Source organism: Anopheles coustani, chromosome 3 (genome assembly GCF_943734705.1).
Source record: "Anopheles coustani chromosome 3, idAnoCousDA_361_x.2, whole genome shotgun sequence".
NCBI lineage: Eukaryota > Metazoa > Arthropoda > Insecta > Diptera > Culicidae > Anopheles > Anopheles coustani.
In genome coordinates this window covers 22,658,394-22,678,788 of record NC_071288.1, presented here as the reverse complement: position 1 = coordinate 22,678,788, position 20,395 = coordinate 22,658,394, and the positions used below count along the sequence as shown (strand labels likewise).

The 20,395-nt window shown below is 43.2% G+C and overlaps 2 protein-coding genes across 2 annotated transcripts; both read right to left on the bottom strand.

The window, feature by feature from the left end:
- Positions 1 to 272: 272 nt before the first annotated feature.
- LOC131272700 (putative odorant receptor 83c) lies at positions 273 to 1,662 on the bottom strand. Its single transcript, XM_058274533.1, has 3 exons — positions 790 to 1,662; positions 546 to 635; positions 273 to 485 (listed from the first exon to the last, which is right to left on the bottom strand). The coding sequence occupies exons 1-3, from the start codon at positions 1,660 to 1,662 to the stop codon at positions 273 to 275; spliced, it is 1,176 nt and encodes a 391-aa protein (XP_058130516.1).
- Positions 1,663 to 3,476: 1,814 nt separating this feature from the next.
- On the bottom strand, positions 3,477 to 4,679 carry LOC131272690 (uncharacterized). Its single transcript, XM_058274521.1, has 3 exons — positions 4,035 to 4,679; positions 3,750 to 3,839; positions 3,477 to 3,689 (listed from the first exon to the last, which is right to left on the bottom strand). The coding sequence occupies exons 1-3, from the start codon at positions 4,677 to 4,679 to the stop codon at positions 3,477 to 3,479; spliced, it is 948 nt and encodes a 315-aa protein (XP_058130504.1).
- Positions 4,680 to 20,395: the final 15,716 nt, after the last annotated feature.

Genomic DNA, 20,395 nt, shown 5'->3' with positions numbered 1-20,395 from the left:
GGGCTGGATTTATTTCATTGTTTACGAACTATTCCTCTTCCGACGCGGTGATTAAACGATCGGGCGAAACACGAGCCGACACGATGGTACTACTTTCGTTCCGCCGCGATAGCTCCATTATGTCGCCGATTAATTTAATCCCCCGTGACTTCCAAATGGAGTTAAATGCAGTGCAGAAGCCACACACACACACACACGCACGCCGCCAGTGAAGGAGGGCCAAGCATCTTGATTCACGGGACCTCCGGGCGTGAATTGTGCACCGTGCTGTCCTACTCCTCGATGAAGCTGTACATCATCATGAAAGCCGAGTAGATCTTCTGCATGATGGCGGTGAACGTTTCCATGTTGAGCGGACCGAAGCCCCGGATGTCCATGTCGGCCGGAAGCTGGCTGCGGTACAGCATGAAGAGGAACCGCTTCTGCTCCCCGTTCGGCAGCAGATACCAGGGCAGGTTCAGAATAACTTGGTTCAAACGATCGTTCTAGCGAGATAAGGCTTCCGTGAGACACCGTGCGTTATTAGATCGAGTGCTATAGCTTACCATAACTTGGATCACGTTGCCAAGGATGCAAAATATCAAAAGTTGAAACAATGAAACTGCCAAAAAGCTGTATGTTGCGTACCAGTCGGTCTAGGTAGAATAGATAAAATTAAAATAATATGACTTACTAGAACGCTATAAAACATTTGAAAAATTATACATAGTAGCACATCGGAAAAGAATTCATAATATGTTTAAACTTAAAATAAGATGATGTATTATAAAACAGACTAATTTCACTCACCGTAAGAGCAAGGAACAAATTAAACATGATCGAAAAGCTACTGGTTGCCACCTGGACCATACACGTCTGATAGTAGCAAACTTTCAACGAGTCCATGTAGTTGATGATATCCTGATGGAACCGATAGAGAAAAACCATGTTTTGCCTGCAGAATTTCCTATACGCCACCGAATGCCAACGTTCTCGCCACTCGCTGGCCAACAGTTCTGCTTCAAGCTTTTCACACTCCACCCGAAACAGCTCGACGTACGTCACGATGTGCAGCACAAACATCATAAATGCGGTGTCGGAAGCAAGTGCCCCAAACAACCCGTAGACGGCAATCAGCATATGCAGCATGTTGGTGACACTGTAGCCGTACAAGGAGTAGATGTTGATGCCAGGAACATGCAGCGGAAAGATCGTGACCTTTGTGTCCTCCCAGAAGTACATGTAGGCCGGGTAGAGGGAAAACATCACCACCGAGAAGCTATAGAGCACGGTGGTCACCTTGACCAGGTCCAAGATAACTGTGATCACGCGCAGGATCACCTGCTTCTGCTCGGCCGTTCCACCGATGTGGCCATCGTAGATGGTCTGCTCCAGCTTGTAGTAGGTAGAGTAAAAATTCTTGTGATTGCTCAGCGTGTAGTAGATCTTTAGCGTACTTTGGAAAAAGAACCCAAGGAATGCGAGTGTCTTAAGTGGTTCACGAGTACCCTCGGCGGTGATGGCTGATTGTAACATCCACCACAGATACAGTCCACAAAGGAATATGCTAAAGTATGATCGATAGTTCATCTTCCATTCAGCATTGAACACATCGAATCCTAGCACGCGACATAGCCGACGGATGTATGCCATGTATTGCCCGAATTTATTCGATGCTTCCATTGCAACTGAACACCACAACTAGAGATTTACTTCTGAAGATTAGTTCTCTATTCTCTGATGCGTCGTCCAGTGTCGCGCCTTCGCAAAGCATATGTTTTTGCGCGATCTGTGTATTCCTCACCATGTGCCAAAGCCATAAATAATAAACATCGATGGTTTTTCCATATCGATCGATGTGTTTCAATCGAAAACAAAAAACAGATCGAATGTTCTCGATGGTTCAGAAGTACACTTCGCTCTATATGTCCAACTTTTCATGAGATGTTTGTTTCATACGAAACAAATGTATTTGAGAATGAACCTAAAACCTTCGATACCCACTGCGTAAGTACATGTATCATAAATCGGAATATAAAAGAGAAAGTTAAGTTTTGAAGGAACTTTTTGCCACTGATAATGTGTTTTTCCTTCAAACTAGATGCATAAAAGGGGCCAAGCGAACTAATCTTGCTTTTCTAATGGGTGTTCTTCGCCGTGAAGTCCAGTAAAATTTTGATCAAACGTTCTGGGAAAAAAAGGGTGAACAAGTCATCCATCTTCAAGTAGAGTACTTGAATGATCGTGATCTATATGTAAGAGGAAGAACAATGTGATTGATTTGAAAACTTCTTTGATACCGAGGAAGTTCAAATATTTATCGACCAGTTTGAATGAATCCATAGCTCGGCAAACTTCTACGCTTGATTGATTATTGTTTGTTATGGTTGCAACATCGCACCTTGATAGTGTTAGCAGAGTTAATTCTGTAAATAATGAATGATTATTTGAACTGGTTACATGATTGACTTAACGGTACTGAATGAGTGAAGAAGCAAACAATTGTAAACGTTCGTAAAATAGCACATGTTAATTTCTCATTCTTCAATTATGTATTGCACACTTGTACTAGAGCGGTTTGTTGCAAAAAACATTGTCGTAAACACCATGATAACTCAATTTGAGCTATGTGGTACTGTGGTAAACTTTTTTTTTCTCTTTATGTGCTTAAATTATCAGGCCTCTGTTTAAATTTAAATTTGAACTAAATCGAACCACTTTTATACTACTACTACCATACCGCGAAACCCCTTCTTATACTAACAAATAGTTCATAGTTGATCATAAACAAATCAATGAAACATTTTTTATATGTTCGAATCGAATCTAGTTCGACTGATTTGAGTCAATTTTAATCAAATTTATGAATAGTCTCTAACCAAACAAATAAGGTGTAGTAATGAAGCAGTAATGAAGTAGTTAAAGCAGTAATGAAGTTTCATAACTGACTGCTTACGTATATCTCTACAACTTTGACGGGATAACTAATGCCGGGGTGGGCTCCCTATGTTTTTTATATGGGTTGTTTAATTAAGCATACCTTAACAAACTGCACTTTTTCCCCTTTCACATAGCTCATTTTTCTTTTATTGAATAAAAAACTTGGAACGGACGCTATTTGGTTGAAGGTATACTGGCCAACGTTTTAATTGCACCGATAGAAGCAAAAAATAACACTACATGTTTAAAATTCCCACGATATGCTTCTATTAACTACTATAAATATTGAAAGAAGAAATGATTTCTAGGTTGATGTTTTTATCTAGCTTTTTTGTGTAGCTCTGGTGCAACGATGGGATATCCAAAGTAATAAATTGCAACATTTGCTCTAAATTGCTGAAATGCTAAATACTTGAATTTGTTTACCGTGATTTTTGCGCACAAATCATTTGTCACTTTAGCATATTTCTGCATTGATTTACATGCTTGAATACAACTAAGTGAACTAAAATTTCTTTCTACTTTGATAAATATCTGCATAGTAGTGTTAGGCTGTACTATTCCTCGATGAAGCTGTACATCATCATGAAAGTCGAATAGATCTTCTGCATGATGGCGGTAAACGTTTCCATGTTGAGCGGACCGAAGCCTCGGACGTCCATGTCGGCCGGAATCTGGCTGCGGCATAGCATGAAGAGGAAACGCTTCTGCTCCCCGTTTGGAAACAGATACCAGGGCAGATTCAGCATGACTTTAATCAAACGATCGTTCTGAGAAGATAAGAATATTGTAAAAAATAATTCAATTCTGAAACAATCGCATAGGCTTACCATAACTTGGATCACGTTGCCAAGGACAGAACACATCAATAGTTGAAAAAACGTGACAGCCAAAAAGCCGTATGTTGCGTACCAGTCGGTCTGTGTGGGAAACAAGGAATGTTTATATAATACTTTAATAAGTAGTAAACTTCATTTCATTGCTTTATAAATTTCGGGAAAACTTGTTAATTGAAGTTATTTTTTTCATCTTGAATGAGCCTGTAATGATTACCAAAGTCCTGAAAATTAATTTGAGCATTTCTCAACCTGATGGTAAATATATGAACAACTCACCGTTAAGGCAAGAAACAAGTTCAGCACCATCGAAAAGCTACAGGTCGCAAGCGCAACCACACAAACATCGTGATAACACATCTTCAATTCGTCCATGTAGGTGATGATATCCTGATGGAACCGATAGATTACCAGCATGCTTCGTCTACAGAAAGCCTTATATTGGTTCGAATGCCAACGTTCTCGCCACTCGCTGGTCAATAGTTCTGCTGCAAACTTTTCACACTCCACCCGGAACAGCTCAACATACGTCACGATGTGCAGCACAAACATCATGAATGCACTGTCGGAAGCGAGCATCCCAACTATACCGTAGAGGGCCAGGAGTAATTGCAGCATGTTAGTGACACTGTAGCCGTACAAGGAGTAGATGTTGATGCCAGGAATTAATAGCGGAAAGATCGTGACCTTTGTGTCCTCCCAGAAGTACATGTAGGCGGGATAGAGGGAAAAGATCATGATACAGGAGAAATAGAGCACGGTGGTCATCTTCATTAGGAGTAGGATCAGTGTGATCACGCGCAGGATCACTGTCTTCTGCTCGTCCGTTCCGTTAATGTAGCCATCGTAGATGGTTCGCTTGAGCTTGTAGTAGTTTTCGCGCAATGTCTTATGTAGGCGCAGTATGACGAAGAGCTTAACCATATTTTGTATGAACAAACCAGCAAACCCGATCGATTTTAAAAGTTCTTTGGTACCGTCGGCATTAACGATAGAATGTTTCAACCACACAATGTATTCAATGCACCAGAAGAAGGTAACGAACAACCGATAGTTCCAACTGATCTTCCACGTTTTACTAAATATATTCAACCCCAACACGTCTCCGAGTCTGGACAAGTAGTTCATATATCGATCGAACAACTTTGATGCTTCCATAACTCTACACGCGGCTGTGTTTAGTTTACTTATGATAGTGATCACTACAATGTATGAGAGAAGGCTATGAAGAGAGCTACCAGTGTTTGTGGGTTGAGTAATGAGTATTTTCTTGGCCACATGTAAAATCAGTGAATAATGAATGTGTGTCTAAACGGGTTACATGTTAGCAGCTTCAAAAGAGATTTGAATTGTAAATAAATCAAAAAAGCTATTACTGTAATGAAAATATCATATGTTAACTTCTCACTGTGCAATTGTAAATTTTTTTATCGCATCGTTTACAAGCATGGTCGGGAACTCCGTAATAGCACAATTTCATTCTATTTTTTGTCGAACGACTTTCTCGTATGGGTCTGTGTCCTTCAAAATTTAAATTGGCAACCGATAGTCGCTTTGTCACTGTTACTTAGAACATGTTCCCAGGTTTAGGACACGAACAACTTGTTTTACCTTAACAAGACTGGTCCGGTTCTTAAGTGTGAAAGTAAAAATCACGGGAAATTTAAAGTACAATCTCTCAGTGTTCCCAGTTTAAAATAACCTAATCTACAGGAATTCCCAGAATACTGTTTCAACATGGTTCGCGGTGGACAAAAGGTGTTCTGCCCAAACAATTTACATTGTCCCTGTGAATGGGTTTGAATATTGACATTCCAAGAATATAAATAATCGTGCATAATGTGCATAAATACTTGCATGCGCTTTTGATGTACGAGTATGTCAAATATGCATAAGGATTTCGCATTTTTTGTGTATGGATTACTGGGCATATTTGAAGTGTGATTGACGCAAAAGGTGTCAAATCGCAATGATTTACCACATTTCATTTACAAACAGAGCCACCGTTAATATATGTTGCCAATTCACCGACGGGGCTATGATGCTGCACATCTAAATTACTCGAAGCTGAAATTAAAATTCTAGAACAAAACACAGTCGAAAAATACCATCAAGAAACTATGAAAGGAGTCGGACCAACACAAAACATCGATTACCCAATCAGCAAAACAAAATAGTTTATTGTGTGAAGTGTTTAGCATATGTGAGTTATGTACGCATAGGGTGGGTAATAAACACCATTTGTGTCGGTATTCAACATCTTAACCTCAATATCAAATGGACCTAACAAACCAGACAAGAAAAATATTCAAACGCACCTCATTAGAGAAATAAAAACAATTTCGTTTATATAGCGCCATAATGAATTGGTCATTGCGACACTGAGCAACACGGATGTAAAATTTGTCCCCCATTAATGCGTTGAATCCTTATCGGATGGAACAGCGCGACAAACATCTCAAGCGTGCCGTCCCTAATTAAGACTGGAAGGTTTGTCCAGTGACTTGCTTGCAACGAGTATGGTGTAGAATAATTCATTTCCTTCCACTTGCAAAGGTCTCCCTACGCAAGTGGTCCGTGCCACGGTACATGGTATAGTGATTTATCTCCCAGCGGACAGGGTGTTATCATCTTCCCCGTGATCACCGGTGTCACTTGCCGGGATTTTCGCTCCATGCCAAGGACACGCGAACGGAAAACACACATTTGCGTAGCCGCTGGGGTACGCACAAGCTCATCCACACAGCGTCGGCAGTGGTTCCGAGCGGCCGGGGAAAACCGGTGTGCGTGCAAGGATGTGTTATCATAAATCTTAACCGAAGCGCATCATTATCGCACACTTGGCCACACCAATGGCCCCGCTCCGACGCGTGCTTCGTATCACTTGTTTGCTTTTTATTAGCCTCGCCGAAGAAGCTAATGACCTGCTGATCAAACAACGCCGCCGGTCCCTAGCGCCAACCATCCCTGGCGGCGCGTTTGCGGAAGTGTGTAGTCTCAAGACGATGCGCTGTAGTGGGGCTAGATAGGACAATTATTTCTTGATTAGCTCCTCTATTCGACAGCACTTTCATTAACTTGGGGCCCATTATTTCCTGCTGCAGGAAGGTCGATGGGGTGGGTGGGTTAGCACTGGGTGGCGTTCTTCGGTGTGGAAGTGGGCCACCTACACCTGCTCCCGCCTCGACCTGCTGCTTATCTTTAATGCGTTGTTTTACCAGATTTCCCATCTCCCGGCTCACAATGGTTTCACATGGGTGACCCCGGGAAAACCCACCCTGTCAGCGAGGGGAACACTGACGGTGCAATCATGAAAGACACCACACAGTTTCCGGTCGATTTTGTGATGAAAGTTACTTTAACGATCCATTCTAAGAGGAGGTGGATAAACGTGTGAAGTACATGCCTTCTTTTTAAATATCTTATCTTATCTTTCACTCGTTCACAGCATTGAATAGCTTGCAACCAATATTGTGCTCCGAGATAATCACAGGATTCAATTTGTGCATCATAATCGGTTCATTCACTACAGTTCCGGACCAGTGACCCTTTAAATTGAATTGTGTTTTCATCCAATGTATGTTCAAATATATTCCAGATAATTTGAACGAGTTAATTTTGAATATTTCAATTGATAACACCAATTGTATTACACATTGGCGTAAGTGCTATCTGTTGGTGCTATATGTTGGAAAGAAACGTTGATTCTGAAAATCTTGATTCTGAAAAGACAATCTGTTGATTAAAAACTCCATCTTTCTTACTACGAGTTTTTCCCATTATGAGTTTTTGATATCAAATAATATCTAAAACTACAATAAAAAAAGCAATGTCATATGGTAACAGCTTTTCATATTATCTCAGTGGAGGTCAATATTCTGCGTGCGCGAGGAAAAGTTACGTTCGGTTGATGTTTTCCTTTAATTTAGCTCCTCCCGCGAGAGGTGAATTACATTGCGGTCAAAGAAAATATTCTCGAGTGCGCGTGGGAAAAACTGACGTCCTACGCTGTTTATTTTCTTTTGGTCTTTTAGGATTTCTTTTCGTTACCGTTACCACCAGTTACACGGTACCGTAGCGATAATGAGCAAAGACGAAACGCTGTGGAAAACACGTAAAGTATACAAGACAAAAATTATGCAGCTATGCGTTCGAGAACCATGCACACACACACACACATGTATATATGCGCACACGGTAAATCCACCACCGACGACGAGTGACTAAAAAATCGTCGATGAAATGAGTCATGCTGTAAACGGGCGCTTGAAGCTAGAAAGCTTTTTGCTCCGGTCGTGGGTGCGAGATCACGAAGAGTGCGCCGCTGAAGATAATAAAAATATGGTTTAACTTTAAAAATCATCCCACTGAAAAGCAGCAAGCGGTACGGGACACACATACACAGTCAAGTATTCTACTCGTTATCCTAGCGCGCAGGGCTCGGTGGCAGGATAAAAAGCTAATAAAACGTGCCCCGAATGCACCCTTCCGTTTGTGGGCTGCAGTGATGATGGACGATGATGCTGCTGGCCATGATGATGGTAGCAGACTTTGAAGCACACTCGGAGCATTGCACACTTGGGGTTTCTGTTATGATTTCGGTGAATATGTCGAAGGTTAGGTCGGGTGATATTTTTCAAATTTGTGAGATAACTCATTATTGTAATTTCCAGTGGAGATTTTGCATTTAAATAATTTTTATAAATCATTTAAATTTAATTCAAGTATTTAAAACATAGATACAATATCTTACGAATTGTACCACTATGCACCATTAAGCTGAGCCGACAAAGTGATGCTTATACATCAACCACCGGCATATGTAGAGAATGGGGGCTAGTTGTGTAGAGGCCAATCTCAGAAGAAAAGAGTACGATAAAAAAGCCACACAAAAACCTCAACAGTGAAACGAAAGGAAACAGAATCGAAAGATGATGATGGTCCTTTACCCGTTGCAAATGCTACTGCCAATGTTATTCTACTCTCTACTGCAAGCTATGAAGTGTGTGTATGTGCATTTTTTTGCCATTTTCACCATCAAATTCTACCAAAAATTGGCAACTACCACATCAACAACAACAACAACAACAACAACACTCTCCAGAGGCCACACGAGGTGTCTTGCATAACGTTACGGTTACGTTGAAAAATGCTGCCACTTCGGAAGGCCTCCGTCACTCCCACCGGTACGAAGGATGTGCCTTACTGCGACCGCTTTCGGAGCCGTCCGTTTCTTGCTATAATTTGTGCACTGTTTTTCTGCCTCACACGCTCCAGCTCCACTTTCGGTCGGAACTATCAATTTTCGGGTGGAAAAATGCAATCCCCCGGACCGGATGGAAGGGTTTCCGCAACATCCACCGCGGGGCCGGGGGCGGAACCGGGCGGTCCTTTCGGTCTGATTGCACACAGTGTAGGGTAATGTGTCTAACCAGGCTTAAAATCAAAAGCGAAGAAACAAAACTCCGACCCCGGCCGAGTGCCGTAGGCCGCCCTCGCTGGCAGTGACGGTTTTCTGACTGGTGGATATGCCGGTGGAGAGTTTCCCGTTCAGCCCGCACGGTTTTCGCCATCGGCCCGGCTCATTTTCCCGCTGCACGAGCCTGGGCCGGGCGTCCTGGAATCGAACGAGATGCAGTGAAAATTGCATATATGCCCTTCCGGGTCCCGGAAAGGGTTCGCCAGCCGGGGAGCGGGCGGCCCCCTTTTCGGTGGATTCCGTTCCGTTTGCTTTCTCCACCGTTTCCGCAGCGGCTTTCAATCGTTGCGGTCTATCGTGCGGCTTCCGTCGACTTTTCGTATCGGGCTCTAGCCAGCCCCTAGCCCGCTTCGATGCCGAGCGTGGCCAGTTCGCTCTTCAGGTTTGTACCGCTTCCGCCCAAAGATGCAGAAATAATTTCCCATTTTGCCGGCGCTTTTCCCCCCAGATCCGTCTGCGGGACGGAAGGCCCACGTTTACCACCCAAAATTGGAGCCTACGGACTGGCATCAAATTGAATGTAGATCGAAGCCGTCGAAACTGCATAGGAGCGTGCAATAGGACTGCGTTTGGGCTGGGGTTTTTTATTTTATGACCTTTTTGTTTCCCCTTTGTGTACCGAGGGACGTCGTTCGTTCGGTAGGGTTTCTTCTTTGCTTTGCGGCAAAATTGCCACCCAAGTTTTTCGGCGCTCAAAAGCCAACTTTTCCATCACACCTACCGCCTACCCGTAATCCAATCGCGCACTCGGGACGAACAAACAAACTTTCATTCGATACACTCCGCTGGGAGGGCGGTCGTTTCGCTTGACTCCATTCGGCATGCAGTGGGTGGGGAAAAAAGTGTTCCTGTCTTGTTTTCGTATCATTACGTGGAGGTTATGTGATGCCGTGTATGTAGCGTGTGCATGATCAAAGAGGTTTTCCGTGACCGTCAACCCGACTGGATAATGGCAGCTTCTTACGACATGACAATCATGTTCAGGTTCGCTTTGGGATGTGTTTCAATTTACTTTTCAAGTTTTATCAGTTCGGTTCGCTTCATCATGAAAAGGAATGATTGTTGTAAATATTCACCATCTGAAAAGAAATATAAATTCAACCAACTACGCTTTTTTATTGTAGTTTTCTAATTAAACTTCAGTGGAATCAAGAATTCGATTAGAAGCTACAAAATATTTATATTGGAGGACATAGCGAGCAAGTTACTGATATGAATATTTTAAAAACAATACATTTTATCTCATAAAGGCAGAGTTACTTTTTGAATGTGTCAGAAAAAGGAGAGGCTGAAAGGAATAAAAAAATAAAAGTATATTAATTATTTTAGTTGGCATTTCAACTAAGAAAAGAAGTTGATACCAAATTACGTTTTTGTAAAAATTTTACAAGATAGAGTTTTGGTCAGGTTTCAACTTTTAAACTTTTGCTGTTCTTATTTAAATGGAATATTTGATTTTTAATAAAGACTTACTATTATATCTTGATGCATTTAATTTCCAAGCCTTTTGTATTTTGGAGTTTTATTCATCGACCAAAGATATAAAATGTTGTTTTGTTGTTTCAAAATAATGTACTCTCTAGCAAAGTTTTTAAATTGTATACATCATTTGAACACTTATGATAATGCCTACGAAAGCAGCACTACAGAAAAATTTAACTTTTTTCGGATGTATGCTAAGAACATGTGCGAAAAGGATATCAAACTTATCTACATAGAAAATAGCGACCATCTCACGGCCAACAAACAAAACTCAAACTGCACAAGAGTCGAACAAGTCACCAGAACACCGCATTTAAACGTCCTCGATAACTACTCCAACCGGCTTACTATCGCTACCTCGGCGATCGTTAGAGACGAATCCGCCCATTACACCGGTCATGCTTAGTTTAGCCCGGAATAACTCTCGAGCATTATCCGAGGGTCATTCCAAGTGGTCCAAAGTCATGAATAAAACTCGGTTCAAGAAACTTGCTTATTGGCCCGACACTGCCGTCTCCTCCACGCTCCATGGTGGTACCAGAGAGCAGATAACTATTTTCCCGGCAGGAACCGGGACCCACCGTGGGTTCTGCTAGTGCTGGCAAAATCCAGGATATTTAAGTCAAGTGCTAAGTGTTGGGTAAACAAAATCATCACGCTAGCGCTTACGACTGCCCGTTTGCCTTTCGCCTCTTATCACCGTTTCGGAAATCATCTTCGGCCCGGGCGGGCCGTTTTTCCCAGGGATGCAAAACGGGCATGGCAAGGTGGGAAAAACTTTTTGCCCATCGTTAGCGCAGAAACCGTTTCCATTCATTCATTCTTTGAGCCACCTTTCCACGGGACAAGCTACACGGTATGCTCGAGTGCAGGCGTGTCGGAGGTAGAATAAGAAAATCCCCCCACGGGGCGGGCGGGTTTTTCTCCGCCGTCGGATGCTGAGGCTCGTTGTTTTGTTGGTGTTATTCGGTCAGGAACAAAGCTCCCACAGGCGGTGTATGCAACTTTAAGATGAGGGCTGACGGTATCGGGATGGGGCATCGTTGGGCTGGCTGCAGAAACACCTGTAAATACGTGAAAGTTTATCCGAAGCTTGTAAACAATAATCATATTTTCTTTGTGCACTTCATCGCTTCGCCTTTCGCTGATCGACGTTGGCAAAGGGGAGCCTAATGGTGCCCGAGGCCAGCAACGAACCCGTTGAATACTCAGCCAACCTGACACAAAACCCCATCATAACCTGAAAAGCGAATACAGCTTCGCAACGCTGTCCCTTGTTCGCTGTTTCGCGATGACAAAGAAGTCGAAAGTTTCGCGATGTTTCGTCTCGCGATCACCACATGCTCGGTGGTTGTTTCGCCAGCATCGGCATCTGAGCGACCTGAAACGGTGGCCAGACGCGCGTTTGGCGACGACGGGCGAATAATTGGATGCAATCTGGGAATAATTTTGTATCCCGGCGAGGGCCATTTGCGTGTCTTCTATCGTTGTGGGAGGAAATTCTTTTGATAATATTACACCGAACCACGTGGTGGGAAAGCGTAGCGCTTTGTGGCATCGAAACGGGTCCAAAAACAATGCACATTGTATGTGTAGGAAACTGGGGACAGAGGGTGAAACGGTGACGTTCAGCAAGTGCCGTGATAATAAATGTTTATGTTTACCTCGGAGATTTTGTTAATGGGCCAAGCCAAAGGAAGGAAGAATAGAAGTAATTTTATAATTCCTTGGACATTTTTAGATAAACTTTCGTTCCTTTAATCCAAACTAGAGTTGTGTAAATCTGAGTCAGATTCATGAATCTGAATGAATCTCTGCCTTATTTGGGATTCACGAATCTTTCGTCGAGAGTTTCATGAATCCCAAAGACACACCAAATGATGAAAAGTCACCAGACAAAAATGGGTTGAGGGACATGAAAGATTCATGAAGATTCATTAAAGTTTCGAAAGATTCATTAAGCTTTGAAGATTCAAATCCGCAAAGATTCATGAATCCATCTGAATGAATCTTAAGTGAAAGATTCATATGAATGAATCTCGCCAAAAGATTCATTAAGCACAACACTCATCCAAACCTAGTATAGTATAGTGAAGGTAAGAAAGCTCGATAACAATAATTATTTCGTCTAAATCTCAATAATGTGCTTTTCAACATTGATGTTATCGATTTCCATTCCTTCCTATCCTTTCCCTAAGCTTCTCCGTCACTATGGAGCCTCTTGTCGATAAAACAAAGACGCTTACTCTAGTGTCTAATTTTGATTCATTTTCAAACGCTCATGCTACATTGTACTCTCCATCAAGGGCTGAATCACCTAAGAGGCGGCTGATTAAATCAGACCCTTTCCCCCCCCAAAGACTCGCACACCGAACCCACTACCCCAGGAACCACAACTCCCTGCAGCGTAATGCTCCGCTGGGAAAAGGATCAATAATTTATGTGCTAATTTTCGCTACTTACTACCGTAAACGATGCCCGCCCGCGTGATTAGTGCTAGTTGTGCGCCGTTATATTCGGTATTCCAATTCCAACACCGCCTCACCGGAGCCAGATATTAATCCCTTAGATTTATGACAGCAGATTGCATTAAAAATGAATTTCACCTTTTCCACCGCCTCCCAACCAGCCGCCCACGGGACGGGCGGCTCCGATGGCGACATCGCGCTCGGTTTCGGGTATGCTCCCTAGGGTCGACTTTAAAGTTAATTAAAAGTTCAGTGGAAAATTTATACTTCCACCGAGGGCCAACCGAAACCGAAAGGCGCACAGATAGCTTATCGATGGGACCGTGCATTCTTTTCGCTCGCTTTTCGGATTGTTGTTCGCGGAGAAAAGATTCCCGTCCGCGCCCGAGGAGGGTGATGGTGGTAGCTAGGAAGCGTTTCTACTTCTTACTTTCATCCGTGGCTCCTCCGTTGGCTCCAACCCAAGGGGGAGGCAAAGAGGTACGTAGGCCCAGCGCGACGCCTCATTTTATCTCTTCCCATGGTCTGATTTATGAGGCCTCTCGTGCATGAAATCTGTTTCCCGTTCGCAAGCAGCAGTTTTCCCCATTAGCGACGGGCAACGCGTCATGGGGTTTTCTTCGATTTAGTAGGAAAAAGAATTGGAAACATACTATGCGTACAGCTAACTTAGCACCATTCCAGAGTAGGGCCAACAAAACGGAATAAGTAATGGCATCGAGTGTCTCACGTGGAAGAGAGGAGATCCATTTTTTCAATTTTCCTCCCCGCCGTACCATTTTTACTGGATGAAGAGCCAGCCCATTTAGACGGCGAAGTGAAGAAAATGAAGAGGTCTCTTGAGAGAAGCTGGAATTGCGAGTAGGAGGCAAAGAACCATCGGCTGGTTCCTTTCGATTACAGGGAACCGGGGATGAAGAACGGCTGAGTTAATAAATATAAAATAAACTCCAGTGTAGGACAAAAGCTAAGATGCGTTGCTGTTTTTTTTTTCTTTTACCTTCTCTCATTTTCCACCTTTCGTGCTGCTCGTTGAATACAGCAAAAATAAAAAAGACAGAATTCCTACAAGATGGCAATGAAATATGCGACTGGTTTCCAATGCTTTCGCATAACGATCGATAATAGAATCCGGAACGAGGGTTGTTTTATGTAGAGACAACCCATTGATTGTGTCTACTAAGGATTCTGTACACAATACATCAATAATAAAGTATCAATTTGAAATACCTCGATCGATGGCGGACGAAAATGTTTTGTCCCCTATTTGACTGTCCCTTCCTTTATACTAAGCAAATAGAATCTACGCAACCCTTGATTTCAGTTTTTTTACTAAAATGGATAAAATCTTAAACGTCACTCACTGCTCACTGAAAATGCAACTATATTATGTAAATACACGAGGAAAATTCCGGTCACACATCGCAACTGCCCGGGATCAAGCTTTGACTTCTGTCACTTTGTTCCGGAGGGAAATGTCAGAATGTAAAGTGCTTTAAAAATGGAAAAAAAAAACCCACTCCCTCGTAACCACGTTTACTGACTTTACCTTCACAAAAGTCCAACCCGGTTGGATAATGTACCGTAAATCCAGTATCCATCGTAAATCGGTTACCAGCGGGAAGCTTGTGACGAAAATGTTTTAATCCAATTTAGAGCGAAAATGCATTAAAAAATTTAATTCAATTCTACACTTCCTTCAGCGCGCATTTCCACGAACCTCCAACGTCCCCACGTACGTACCTTCGCCCACATGCTGCCCCCTAACTGCTTTTGTCTCTTTTCAGCTTTGCAATTTTCCGAAAGCAATCTCTTTCCCTTCCATGATAACGGTTTCCGGTAAGGATGGATGTCACTGTTCGGGAAAGGATGCGAATGTTTTGCGATTTGCTCCGCAGACGAACCAACAAACACACACACACACTCACTGAATTTCCATCGCAACCCCCGTCAGTAAATCTCCCGAGCTTCACCACCCGTGGCCGTGGACTTGTTGATGGTTTCTTGAGCGGATGAGGGACGCAAAACACCATCAGGCATCAGGGTAAAAAAAAGAAAACCGGAGGAATCAACCCGCCGCAGGCTGTGAGATTTATCCCCGACGGTGATGCAAGTTGAGCACCATTTCCGCGAGTTGAGAAAATTTTGAATGACAAATTTAATAAAAAGATTTTAATGTCTTTTCAGCGTTGATTCATTTACGAGGCAGCAACAGCAGCCTCCATGGGTGGCGGATTGTGGGTGAGGCTTTAGGTGCGGAAACATGGAAAGGGGAAAACGAAATGGGATAAGCCTTCGAAGAAGGGGAAAAGCGTGGTGCGTTTGGAAGGTGCGTTTTCAGGAGGTGTCGGAATGGGAAAAGGAATTCCTTCCGAAAAGCATCCGAACCCGCGAACATCGGGAAGAGTGCGCTCACGGGATGAGGAAAATCAGCATACTCCAAATTTGAATCGCTTTGGTTGGGTTTCGTTTTCGCAACACAACACAACAGTAAACCGAACCGATCCAAAACCGAAACGGCTGGCGGAGAAGCGTGTCGGATATGGTACTGATTTTATTGCTCCTTTTTGGAGCAGCATTTTCCAAATGAGTTGCTCAATGGGAAGACGGTGCTGACGAGGAGGCTGGATGAGGCGTTAGACCGTTGAATGGCCTGAGCATGGTACGTGGAGGTTCCGGACCGAACACAGTGCCATGCCAACAACACAAGCCATATAGCTGGCGACATGCCGGAGAAGCGATGCGATGAAGAATCGATCCGGGAAGCGGCAAGTTGTGTCGGGGAGGTATGCAAAAACAGTGAAAAAAAAGCTTTTCCAAGTGGCTTCCCGGCACCGGAACCGGAAGGATGGAAGCAATCAGTTAAATATCAACCCTGATTTTAAGGTTAACGAGCAGGGGGAAAGCGGACGCGACAAAGGGAAACATTCGTTCGAATGGAGGATGGAGAAAATTAGAGAAATGTCACCACCGTGTATTAACCTCCCGGTTTTGTTACTGCTTGCCTTTTTTCTCGTTGCAACATTCAGCCGACGAGACGACCGAGATTGGAATGGCAAAAAAAAAAAAGAACAAACCCAACCCGAACATAAAACCGTGAAATACCGTGACGTGAAAACGCAGCGTTTTTATTTTCTGCCGCTACTTATCAAGCTCTCCGGAGGCGGCACGCTAATTCCCAGTAACGGTTCGTTCTATTTTCACCAACCAACTCGCCAAAGAGAGTTTCCAACCTCAACCTGAAGCTGCTTCCGCCACAATCGCCACCATTCGCCGCCCGTGTGGAAATAAATCCATCCAGGGACTGATTTTGGGTAATGAAATTTGTCAAATGTTTTCATTTGGCGCACTCGCGACACATGCTTTTAAAATCTTTTGGCATGGCATGCTTCGGCACCGACGCAAAGCGATGTACGTGTGAGCCTGCATGTGAGTGTGAAGCTGAGAGAGCGGGGGTAGCAAATGTGAAAGATTAAATTTATCACCCGAAGGCCAAATTCTGAGCCAACAAACCGTGCAACAAATATTAAATTCCACGGGAGGGTAGATTTTTGAACGAAAAAAACAGGGAAAGGGAGTTAAATGAAAACAACATTAAACCTCGATTGTCACTGACAGGCACGTTTGGCTTCTGCCTAGGCCCGAGTGGTGGGGATTGGGAACGGGGAAAAGTTTCTAATCAGACTCACGATTAGCGCAAATTCCATTGGCATCAGGCGCTTTAACGTGACACCGACACCGGAATCGTAGATTAATGAAATTTTGCAATCCGAACGAAAAGTCTGCTGGGATTTCGGGCAGTTTGTTTTTTCAATACAGCACTTTCATCTGAAGTGAACAAATTGTTCTAGCAAGAAGCATTGTGAATCCGATAAAGCCAATTTGCAATGTTTAAATTATAGTATTTCAAATTTCAATAGTACATGACTTTCTAATAGTTTAAACAAATAAATAAAAAAAATTACTTAAAATGAATTGTTCAACAACCACAAGATATGGCATGATTTAAAAGTAGTTGAAGCAAGTTTATTAAATATATTAAAATGATATTTAAAATAAACCTAAATCATGTTTTTGTAATAAATTGTTAGAAGCATCAAACGAAGTAACCAAACTTGCCAACAAAATAATTAATAAAACTATACTTATCATAAAAGCCCTTCCTGGTTCGCACTAAATAATATAACAATCTTTAAGGGAAGTATTAACGAAACGTGTTGCACAAGTGAATCGAACAGTTCCGTTTATGTATCAGTATCACTAAACTGCAAGGAGCGACTCAAAATTAGTTAGTTTGTAGTTGATATCCATCCAGTTACTGCTAATTGTTTTCGTAGTAAGCAAGCCTTCCGGGAACGAGTCGCCGCCATAAGTACTAATGAATGATATCGATTTCCACCAGGCGCAGTCGGTTTGGTTCGATCGATCATCGTTCAGGTTCGGACGACATATGCATCGTATAAGCTTCGAACAAATCGGACAATTGTGGTACACGGAGCTGCATGCCTTGCACCGATACCCTCGGGTGAAGGACACACCGAGTGTGTAGTTGCTGTATCTTCGTTCCGAACAAATTACGTTCCTCGCCTCCGTTCGCTACGCAAACCGGAACCATTGCAGCAGAACTAGGAGCGAGCCAATGGACGAAGATTAATTAACTGATAACGTGTAAGCCGGTTCTCATTCATAACCGTTGGGCCGACGGGCTGCGGGTGGAGTGGCATCGCTGCAGTGTCTCAGGTAACCAGCAAGTAGCGCTCTATCACACCGATTTAGCACAAAATGCCCATGGTACGGAGGTGTGCTCGCTAGACAAAGGCGTTCAATGAGCACCGAATGTGTGTTTACGTGTGTATTGATCAAGGCAAGTACGCCGAAGATGTCGGCTGATGTTCTGATGCTACATCAAACGCTGCTCCAACGGACATCAGTGTCTTATTCAGACGACCAACATGTTGATTCGTGCACTAGGTGCATTGGATGCTTCTACTAACCGAGGATATCGTCCCACGTTGTGGCATTTATCGTTACAAATAGTTAAGATGCAAATGGGCCACAATCCAGACACATGTTGTATGTAGACGTCCTTCAGTCAATGCGAACATCTTAAGATATGTTCGCACATGAAATTTCTCAGCTTTTAATTGCTTTTGTTACCGGGAAGAGAAAAAAGTTTGACTTAAAGTGTTGTAAAGGTCTCTCGAAAAAATACTTTTACGATACATAAAATCCTCGTAAATGTGAAACATTTGCTTGTTTTTAGTGAATCATATTCTACCACAATGAAAAGTAGTTGTTGATTACTGTAGTTTATCTTCGTAAAAGAGACTTACTCATTGCGACACATTTCTCGACTGGAATGTGCTTAATGAGCTTATGTAAGCAAATGTAAAACTTGAGGCTTTCTCTGTCTCCTTACCAGGGGTTGCTTCGAAAACACTCTTGTTTTAGAATAAGTTTGCTGTAATTTGATATCAGGTAATTATATTTTATGCCATAGGTGGGAGCACGTATTCCAAAAACGATCCTTGGTCGCTTTGATTCCACGGACTTCTTTCTACATACATTTGCCAGCCCACGGCAAGGACTTTCGTGCAAATCCGCTTGCTTCAGGGCGGTGCAGCACAGTTTTTCTTCCACCCCAAGGTAAGGTGCTTTTCGATGTGATGTGTCTGGTTTACCACACTGCATCCGATATGCTCGTCTCGTGGCACCGGCCATTTTGAAGAGGATCGTACGGCACTTCACGGGAAACCGAGGTGCAAGTGTTGCTTAATCCACTTATGTGTCTAAATGGGTACCATCATTTTGTGAAATTTATATAGAAATGCTACAGCTAAGTTTCTGTCCCCTCGTCTGTCGCTCCTCTACGAGCCTGTCTTTGTGGCGTTTGGACTCGATGTGTACGTTCCTTCGTATGTTTTCAATTGTGTTTTTATAACTGTCTTACAATAGCAAGGAGTTCCGGGGGGAACGAGAATCAAACCAGCACCAGAACGTGGGAAAAAGTTTTACCATTTCCTTCCCACTGCAGCTAAAAGTTTTACAGTTCCCACCCGTTGGAAGAGAAAGTGCATTTGCTCCACCCACCAACAACGTTGGTGTTAGTTGGAACGAAATGAAAGAGATACGTACGGATTTTCTTGTGGTTTTCCAAATGAGACAACATTTGCTGAGCGAACCGGGCAGCCTACGCTTTTCCACGTGCCGGGGAAAATTGTCCGAAGAAGTCTAAGCATGTCGTGAGTTATTCGACTCAGTTGGAACGAAGTTTATAAACATTATTGTTGATTTCTGTCCCCAGAACTCCGTGATGATGGGGAAGGAGAGAGAGGAAAAACGTCTTCTCAACACGCAACATCTGGAAAGTGCAAAGAAGAGCGTAGTACCTTTGATGCTTTTCATCTTCCTTCTCATGCAACCCAGGAAAGATGGAGCAAAACAGCATCCCGCCCATGCAAGTGCGGGTCATGAGTTGAAACGTTGGTGCTTTGATTTAATGTGAAATTTGATATAAGCCAGAGAGATTTATTCGGATCATTTGCCCGGACAGGAAGTGATAAAGCGAAACGAGATGCAGGCACCAGGATAATCGTGGGGGAGCGGGTCGTTGGTTATCGCAAAAGACGAGCCAGGGAAAAAGTTTTTGCCCGCAAAAGCAATGAGAGCAATGATCAAATTTCGTAACAATCCTGTGCTCACCGTAGCATCAGATGATGGGATTGTGTGGCACACAAGTACCAGCATTTGGTTTACCTCGAGCCGGAGGTAAGCTGAAGCGATCCAACGCTAAAGTGGGACGTATAATTAAACCTCCAGAATCGGGGTTTAAATCAAGTCTTTCCACTTGCAAGACGGAGAGGGTTTTTTTTTTGTCTGCCACTCGCATGTGAGGTATAGCTTAATGACTACTATGAATGGCACGTAACGATAGCTCGCCACTCGGATGTTATAATGTGCAGCCCAACTTGTTGCCGTAAATCGTGCCGGTACCGTCAAAAACTCCGTATGCCCGGAAAATGTAAAATGCGGTTGTGGTATCGTTGGTTTATTTACACCTATTAACATCCGGCGTAGCGCTGATAATATGTTCCCAGTTTCCACCTCAGGGTAGTGTTCGTCCCCAACAGATAAAGCAACGCCGGGAACGAGTTGGGGGGAGTTAATAAACAACCGCATTGTCTGAGCTAGTTATAAATGGGCTCAAGGGA